Source organism: Prionailurus bengalensis, chromosome B3, assembly GCF_016509475.1.
Source record: "Prionailurus bengalensis isolate Pbe53 chromosome B3, Fcat_Pben_1.1_paternal_pri, whole genome shotgun sequence".
NCBI classification, from domain to species: Eukaryota; Metazoa; Chordata; class Mammalia; order Carnivora; family Felidae; genus Prionailurus; species Prionailurus bengalensis.
Genome location: NC_057355.1, coordinates 31,520,485 through 31,529,242, shown reverse-complemented (window position 1 = coordinate 31,529,242; position 8,758 = coordinate 31,520,485). Strand labels below are relative to the sequence as shown.

The following is an 8,758-nucleotide window of genomic DNA, read 5'->3' as shown; positions in this document are numbered from 1 at the left end:
ATAACAGACATATTCCCATGTTCCCACCGTAGCCTTTGCTCAAGCAGTTTCTTCTGTCAGAATATTCCTCCTCACCTCCAAGTCTGTGCTCAAATCTCCTCTCCTCAATAAGACTTCCCTAGATATTTTAAATTCTGCAAAGTGCTTCCTACTCCCACCCCCACTTTTTGTAGCACTTCTCTCTCAACCTCCTATATGACTTGCTTATTTATTATACCTATTTGCCCGTTCTCCCTTCACCAGAATGTAAGCTCCACAAAGGGAAAGGGATCCTTATCGTGTTCTTGGATCATCACCAGCCCTTAGAACAGCCCGCGATATTTTGCCGGTTCTCAGTAAATCTGTGTCCTGTGAAGGACCGAATGAATGAATACTGAGGCCCAAGATTGCGGGCGGTAAGCCTCTGGGCTGCTGATCGCTGGAGGGTGTGAGAGGCATTCAGAGTGCTCCCAGTGGCCACCCCCGGCAAACGGCCCTCCAAGGAGGCACTCGAGGAACTACATTTCCCAGGAAGCTCTGGGTCAGGGGCGTTGCGGGTGCTGTCGGGAAGTGCATACGTGCCAGAAGCCAGGTCCGGTACCGCGAGGATGGCAGTTCAGCAAGGTGGGCTGTCGGCTGTGTTGCTGAGGACACTGGGGGAGGGTCGCGTCGCGGGGAACCTTCCCGACCTGAAATGCCAGGTGGGACCCAGGCTTGCGGCTCCGCGGAAAGATGGATGGGCTCTGGGCAGAGGAGGGGGCACTTGCGATGGGGATTGAGCCATTTCAGCGCTCGAGGGAGGGTCTGGCGGGGAGGGGCCGCGCATGGGTCACTTCGAGACGGGGTGCTGTCCAATAGGTTCCTCCCGCTTCCTCCTCGTCACCTCAGCGCATCTACCTGACTCATGTCCGCGGAAAAGCCTTACTGCCCGCTTTACAGATGGGAACATCGAGGCCTGCGGAGAAGGGTCTCAACTAACGACCTACAAACCCCTTATATGACTGTCCCCCAGACAAAACCCTCAGCTCGTGTCTAGTTTCCCCAAGACAGTAGGGTCAGGCCTCAGGAGTGGGGTGGAAGCTGACCCACTCTCTATGCCCCCAGTATTCCCCCTTTCCGGTGTGGTGCAGCAGTATGCCTGGGGGAAGACAGGTTCTAACAGTGAAGTGGCTCGGCTGCTGGCCAGCAGTGACCCGCTGGCCCAGATCTCAGAGGACAAGCCATATGCAGAGGTGAGACCTGGGTTGTGTTTGACTTTACCAGCAGGTGAGACCAAGGGATTCCTTCACTCAGAGGGCCTGGGGCAAATCATTTAGGTCAGCTGGGAGAGGGAGGCAGCAAAGAGGGAGGGAAGCCCTCTTGGCTCTTCAGATCTGGGCAGGCAATGAATCCAGATGGTAGCACCAAAAGAAGAGAGGTTTTGTCATAATTGGCTGGGATTTCTGGTATCTTCCTTCCCCCAAGAACTACCAGCACTTACTGAATTTTAATTCAGCCCTCTTTGACAATTAAAACTTTGACTTTTGGGGGCGCCTGGGTGGCGCAGTCGGTTAAGCGTCCGACTTCAGCCAGGTCACGATCTCGCGGTCCGTGAGTTCGAGCCCCGCGTCAGGCTCTGGGCTGATGGCTTGGAGCCTGGAGCCTGTTTCCGATTCTGTGTCTCCCTCTCTCTCTGCCCCTACCCCGTTCATGCTCTGTCTCTCTCTGTCCCAAAAATAAATAAACGTTGAAAAAAAAATTTTTAAAAAAAAAAAAACTTTGACTTTTACATCTTAATAACCTAAAATATGTATTTTTCCTGCCCATTTAGGTGAGATAAAGCCAAAGTATAAGGCCAAAGGCCTCTACTTCTGAGATTGGAATAAATGAATGTTAACCCTTCTCAGAGGCATTTGAGAGCTTTTTAGTGACCTTGACAGTGCAGGTGTCATTCTCCTGATTGGACAGATGAGAAAATCGAGACCAAGAGATCAGAAATAACCAATCCAGGCTTCCACAGCCGGTTGGGGACAGAGCCTGAATTGGGTCTCCTGACTCCTGGTATGCTGGGGTCTGCTGCCTTCCTGTATGTCTGTGATGGCATGAGCATTTATGCCCAGGCCTGGGAGGCCTGTCTCAGGATTCAGGTTGGTGGTGTCTGGTTTTTCCTTTTTCCCTCCCAAGTTTTATGTTTTTCCAGTTGTGGATGGGGTGCCATCCCCGGGGAGATGCCAAGATCCTTGACAATCGCATCTCACAGAAGACCCTAGGCCAGTGGATCGCTGAGAACCAGGACTGCTTGGGCTCAAAGGTCAAGGACACCTTTAATGGCAAGCTGCCCTTCCTCTTCAAAGTGCTCTCGGTTGAAACTGCCCTGTCCATCCAGGCACACCCTAACAAGGTACAGGATTAGAGTGGAGTGCAGAGGTCGGGGTACAGAAGAACTCAGGTCAAGGCCCTCCCACTACTTTTACTGCTGCTTTTACCCCACCCACGTGCACAGTCCAGCCCAAAGCTAAATTCAGGCTTGACGACTCCCAATTTAGCTCTGGAAGGCCAGATGCTGGTGACACATGCTGGCAGCTAAGTCTAAGCGGACAGCTGACCAGCCTGTGCCCAGGGAGTTTCTCTATGCTCTTTCCTGGGTTCCCCTCATCCAGCCCAGGACTACTCTACCTGCTGTTTTCCCACCTGGCTCTCTCAGAAAGTTTGCCTTCCAGGGCAAGGCAGGCACCCTAACTATTGCCCCAACTCCTAGGCATTTGTGTGTCCAAATTTCTCATTTCTAGATGGGCAGAGTAAGACCCAGAAAAGACAGGGATTTAACCAAACTTGCACAGCTTGTTAGTGTCTGAGCTTGACTTGGTGTTGGGGGTTCCTGATTTGCAGTCCAGGCCCTGAGTTTCCGCATTATGCCCTGACTGGGCTCATTGCCAAAAGTATGAAGCCACTGCTATCTGGTGACCAGGGCGGGTAGAGAGCAAGGGCTGGGTGGGACTGGTGTCCTGCTAGGTGTGATGACTGCACCTTGACCATCCTCCTCTTCCCTTCACCATCCCACAGGAGCTGGCAGAGAAATTGCACCTCCAGGCTCCACAGCACTACCCCGATGCCAACCATAAGCCAGAGATAGCCATTGCCCTCACCTCCTTCCAGGGTTTATGTGGCTTCCGGCCAGTTGAGGAAATTGTGACGTTTCTGACAAGTAAGACTGGGCAAAATAGAACATGCATATTGGGCCTACGGTGCATAAGCAACCCAGGGCAGAACTGGAATAGGGGGAGAGAACAGAGGCTAAGTGTCACAGTAATTGAGGGGCTGCTTAGTCCTATGAATTTTTTTTTTTAATTTTTTTTAATGTTTACTTATTTTGAAGGAGAGAGAGCCTGAGCAGGGGAGGGGCAGAGAGGAGACACAGAATCTGAAGCGGGCTCCAGGCTCTGAGCTGTCAGCACAGAGCCTGAAGTGGGGCTCAAACCTACAAGCCGTGAGATCATGACCTGAGCTGAAGTCGGATGTTTAACCTACTGAGCCACTCAGGCGCCCCTGGCCCTATGAATTCTTAAAGCCACTGGGGTGGACCTGTGAGACCAGGCTCAGGTATGGTTGGTAGGGCTGGTGGCAAGCAGTTGGTTTTCACCTCAAAGTTTGCTTAGCATTGCCTGGCTCCTTGGTTAGGGATGGGATAGGGAGGCCTCTTCCGACTTCCCACTCGTGTGGGTTCCACCTTGCCATTCCTGATACGGGCCCTGGCATGGCCTTCCTGCAGAGGTGCCCGAGTTCCAGTTTCTTATTGGAGATAATGCAGCAACACAGCTGAAGCAGAGCCTGAGCAGTGACTCCCAGTGTGTGGCCTCTGCTCTGCAGAGCTGTTTCTCCCACCTGATGAAGAGCGAGAAGAAGGTGGTGATGGAGCAGCTCAACCTGTTGGTGAAGCGGATCTCCCAGCAAGGTGGGTGTTGTAGGCGGTGCGGTGCCCCCGGCCTGCACTGCCCCAGCATGGGCACCAGGCACTGAGGAGGACAGGGTTCTCAACCTCTCTGCTCAAAGTGCATCACCAGAATGGGCCTTAGATGACTTCGATGGTCTGTTAGTAACTGAGCGTTTCTTTCCTGGTCTTTGTTTCTCTAGACGGCTGGAGACAGAGTGGCCTGGAGGACTTTTAGGAGGTCTTCCACCTAGGCATTCTGAGATTTCCCCAGCCTTACAGTTGTTCTCCATGGATGGATTTATACTTTGGGCCTAGAAAGTAGGAAGGGGACATGGGGATGCTCATCCTCCTCTTCTCCAAAGGCCTGAAGCCCAGAGCTTTCAATCAGATCTTTTTTTAATTACATATATAGATATAGATAGATAGATAGATAGATAGATAGAGACATATTTCCTTAAATAGCTGCTCCGTGCCCAGCCTTGTGCTAACTAAGGAGGGTTCAGGAAATGACTGATGGGTGTGGCTGTCACATTTGGGTCTGGAGGTTAGTACAAGCAGTATAAAACAAGGCAGAGTGGATTCCAGCTCTGAGCTTATGTGACACACATGATGAGGCCCCAGCCCCTTCTCCAGGCGACCCCAGAGCTCTTCTGGCTCTCTACACATTTCTCCTGTCACCTCTGAGCCATAGGGAGCTCTTTTACCCAAACATACTGTTTTCTTTGGATTCTTTTGCTTTTGGTGTTTCTGCTTGCATGCCTCCCCTTTATACCTATTTGCTCGTTCTCCCTTCGCCAGAATGTAAACTCTACAAAGGGAAAGGGATCCTTATCTTGTTCTTGGATCATCACCAGCCCTTAGAACAGCCCACGATATTTTGCCGGTTCTCAGTAAATCTGTGTCCTGTGAAGGACCAAATGAATGAATACTGAGACCCAAGATTGCGGGCGGTAAGCCTCTGGGCTGCTGATCGCTGGAGGGTGTGAGAGGCATTCAGAGTGCTCCAAGTGGCACTCACGGCAGAATGGGATACTCTTGCTGGGAGCTCCCAGGACACCCTGTTCATATGTGAGGTGTAACACCTGTGAGTCTATATCACCACATGCATCACCTGGGTTTTCTCCAGCCTAGGAATCTGTCTCCTTGAGACTGTGTTCCCAGTGCTTTGCACAGAACAGACATTCAGCATGTCTGTGTATGAAGGCTCAGAACCACCCTCCAATCCAGAGCAGCCAGTTCCTTCACTGTGACACTGACACATTCAGCTTTTACTTACTCATGCCCTCCCCACTTCTCTGCACACTCAAGAAATCTCAGCTCACCACCCTCCCCTGCCCCAATTTCCAAGACTTCCCTCACTAATCTAGCCCAGGCTGAGGTCTCCCTACCCTGGTCAGTCTCCAGGACACAGTTTTGACCCTGGGCTCATTCTGCCTCTTGCTCTCTGGGGTAATCAACCATCTTGGTTTGTCTAGGACTTTTTCTGAGACATGTTATGTTCAGTGCTGTGAAATGGAAAGGCCTGGGCCAACTGGGGCAGTTGGTCACTCCGCATGGAACTCTTGGGTTATCCCTTAAATAGATTGAGATTCTACAGCAGTGGTTCTCAATTAGGGGACACTGGCAACTGTCTAGAGCATTTTTTGTTTCAAAACATGGATTGGGGTGCTAGTGCTATCTTGGTTGTAGAGGCCAAGGATGCTGCTAAGCATAGTGCAATGCACAGGACAGCCTCCACAACAAAGGATTATCTGGCCCCAAACCTTAGCTCTTCCAGTGGCTAGGGTAATGCTGAGCATATAGACGGTCAGAACAAGGGAAAATGGCACCTCTGTGGGCTGGAAGATCAAGGAAGGCCAGCCCACAAAGGGTGGGGATGTGGCTAGACAGACACACCCACCAGTTTCTAGATTTCTGAGGGTAGGGACTTCCCCAGGACTTCGTGGCCGTGGTGGGGCTGTAAACACCACTGGGGGTTCCTAAATGGCCTTGGGGCACTCTGTGACCCTCAGTGGCTGCTGGAAACAACATGGAGGACATCAATGGGGAGCTCTTGCTGCAGCTGCATCAGCAGTATCCAGGTGATATTGGATGCTTTGCCATCTACTTCCTGAACCTGCTTACCCTGAAGCCAGGAGAGGCCATGTTTCTGGAGGCCAATGTGCCCCATGCCTACCTGAAAGGAGGTGAGTCACGTTTTTTTTTTTAAAGATTTTTTTTTTTTTTTAAATAATCTCTACACCCAATGTGGGGCTCAAACTCACAACCCTAAGGCCGAAAGTTGCACGTTCCACCAGCTGAGCCAGTCAGGCGCCCCTAGATGAGCAACGTTTTAGCAGTGAGTCTACCAAGCCTACCAAGCCTTGCTTCCTCATTTAGATAAAAGGGGGAGGGGGTGGTCAAGGAGAGACCTTTAAGGTCCCATCCAGCTCTGACCTCCCAGGGTTCCTGGGGTGGGCAGGGAAGTAACCAGTAGGGATGGAGAACGACAGCTTTGTGTTATATACTGCTTGACTCTTCACACCCTTTGAGGTCCCAGTACTCTCACGCTGAGTCTTGTGTGCATGTGTGGTTAACAATTTGAACCCAGGCTATATTGGATGAGGCTGCTGTTCTCTCCCCTACGTTATGCTACCTTTACATCTGTCTTTACCCAGAGATTTTTATGCGAAAATACATTCTCACAGAAAGGTGTCACATTTTGACTCTTGGCTATTTGTCCACTCATGGACAGGATTCTGTGGTAGAATAGTCTGGGGAGGGTTGGGGCTCCCCCAGGGGCTAACGTGACTGACAATATGCAGGTGACCTACTACCTGTATTTAGTATCTCATATCTTAGCCCATTCTCCCAGATTATACATTTCACACGTTTTACCCAACGTTAGGAGGCCCAGCCCTGGAGAGTCTAAATTCAAGGCATCCTTCATCAGGTTAGTGCATGACAACTGTCTATCTCTAGACTGTGTGGAGTGCATGGCGTGTTCAGACAATACTGTTCGTGCTGGCCTGACACCCAAGTTCATCGATGTGCCAACTCTGTGTGAAATGCTCAACTATACCCCCAGCAAGGACAGGCTCTTTCTTCCAACACAGAGTCAAGAAGACCCCTACCTCTCTATCTATAACCCCCCTGTGCCAGACTTCACTGTCATGAAGATGGAGGTGAGTGGGGAGGGTGGGGATGGTGGCAGCTATGATGATTGTCTTTGTGTGGCATGGAAAAGCCTGGCAAGGGGCGCCTGGGTGGCTCAGTCAGTTGAGCATTGGACTTCAGCTCAGGTGGTGATCTCATGGTTCATGCCCCACATCAGGCTTTGTGCAGACAGTGTGGAGCCTGCTTTGGATTCTGTCTGTCTCTGCCACCCACCCCTGCTCATGCTCTCTAAAATAAACATTAAAAAAAAAAAAAAACCCTGGCAAGGTCCTCAATGTGGAGTGTACCTGGGGCTGGTTTTCCTTTCTGTTAAGCTCACTTGGTGGGGGGTACGGGAGGCATAGCCACGGGACCTACCCACTCTTCTTTGTACCAGAGACCAGATGTGGGCCTCCATGCTGACAAGAGCCTGAGCAGTGGGGAAGAAAACTGAGCGCTCCTCTCACTGTCTTTGGGGTTGTCCTGGGCCCACTGTGAGCCAATAGGAACAGAAAGTGAAGCGCATCATCCTGCTGTTTGTTTTGCCCAGGTCCCTGGCTCCATCACTGAATACAAGGTCTTGGCAGTGGACTCGGCCAGCATCCTCCTGATAGTACAGGGAAGAGTGACAGCCAGCACTCCCACAGCCCAGACACCAATCCCCCTGCAGCGTGGTGGGGTGCTCTTCATTGGGGCCAATGAGAGCGTCTCACTGAAGCTCACTGTGCCCGATGACCTGCTGATGTTCCGAGCCTGCTGCCTGCTGTAGAGACCACAGCCTGTCTGGCTCTCCTCTGACAGTTACCCTAAATCCTAGCCAGCCTCTCAGGCCCAGCTCAAACCCTTCCCTGTTCTGGACTTGGGTGTGCGCTGGAAGAGCTGGGGTAGAGTAGCAAGCTTGAAGGTAGTGCCTCCTGAGCAAGCCTAGGACAAACCATCATCTTTCTCTTGGGAGAAGGACCCCGATGAGAACTAAGAGCAGACACTCCCTTTGTATTCTCACCATACCTCAGCCAGGCTCTCCTCAAAGCAGGAGGCAGCAGCTGTTCCAGCCTATGGCATTAAGCAGGCTGCTAAAATCTAGTACTATTTCAGCCTCACTCACAGCAAAAGGATAGGCCATTTCTAAGAACAGCGTTCTGGCCCTGGGACTGCCCATTTCCTCAAACGCAAAGGAGGGAAAAGAGTAGGCCTATGGACTCATTGCCACCCTCTGACTCTGTCAAAGCAATTAAAGATCATTGTGTTGAGGCTGATGGAGAGCAGTCAACCTTTAGTGTTCCAGGATAGAGCCCTTTCTGGATGTCCAGTTTTTGCTTTAATTTCTGCTTCTAAGAGCTCCCTGTGGAGGGCAGGCTGGACTTCAGGGCCCTTTTATAGGAAGGGCAGCTGGCTTCAGCCTTAGATGCAGAGCTTGCAGGCAGGCCTTGAGTCCTACATATGGGGAAGGTGGATCTAAAGACAGGTACTGTCAGTGTAAGATTCTCCTCTCCAATGTTTCAGTTGGCCTTAGGGCCAGGATCAGCATGTTAAGGCCAGCAGACTGGAGCTGGCCACACTTGTCATTTACATACCATCCAGCTGCTTTCAGGCTACAGTGGCAAAATTTAGTAAATGCACCAGACTGTAGGGCCTGCAACACCAAACATACGGACCAACCCTTCCGAGTTTGTCAGCCACTTCTCTAGAGCACATTCAGTCACTGTATACACAGGGATTTGGGGTCAGGGCAAT

General features: G+C 51.3%; 1 protein-coding gene across 4 annotated transcripts; it reads left to right on the top strand.

Moving 5' to 3' along the window:
* Window positions 1-506: 506 nt before the first annotated feature.
* On the top strand, window positions 507-8,313 carry MPI (mannose phosphate isomerase). Of its 4 annotated transcripts, none has more exons than XM_043554986.1 (8): window positions 507-603; window positions 1,084-1,211; window positions 2,159-2,359; window positions 3,022-3,163; window positions 3,728-3,910; window positions 5,902-6,075; window positions 6,851-7,053; window positions 7,575-8,313. In XM_043554986.1, exons 1-8 carry the CDS (start codon window positions 588-590, stop codon window positions 7,791-7,793), a joined length of 1,266 nt encoding a protein of 421 aa, XP_043410921.1. In that variant the 5' UTR covers window positions 507-587; the 3' UTR covers window positions 7,794-8,313. The 4 variants fall into 4 exon arrangements, with proteins under 4 accessions (XP_043410921.1, XP_043410922.1, XP_043410923.1 ...); XM_043554987.1 differs by having other exon boundaries at window positions 542-603; window positions 838-1,211; XM_043554988.1 differs by having other exon boundaries at window positions 561-680.
* The last annotated feature ends 445 nt before the right edge of the window (window positions 8,314-8,758 follow it).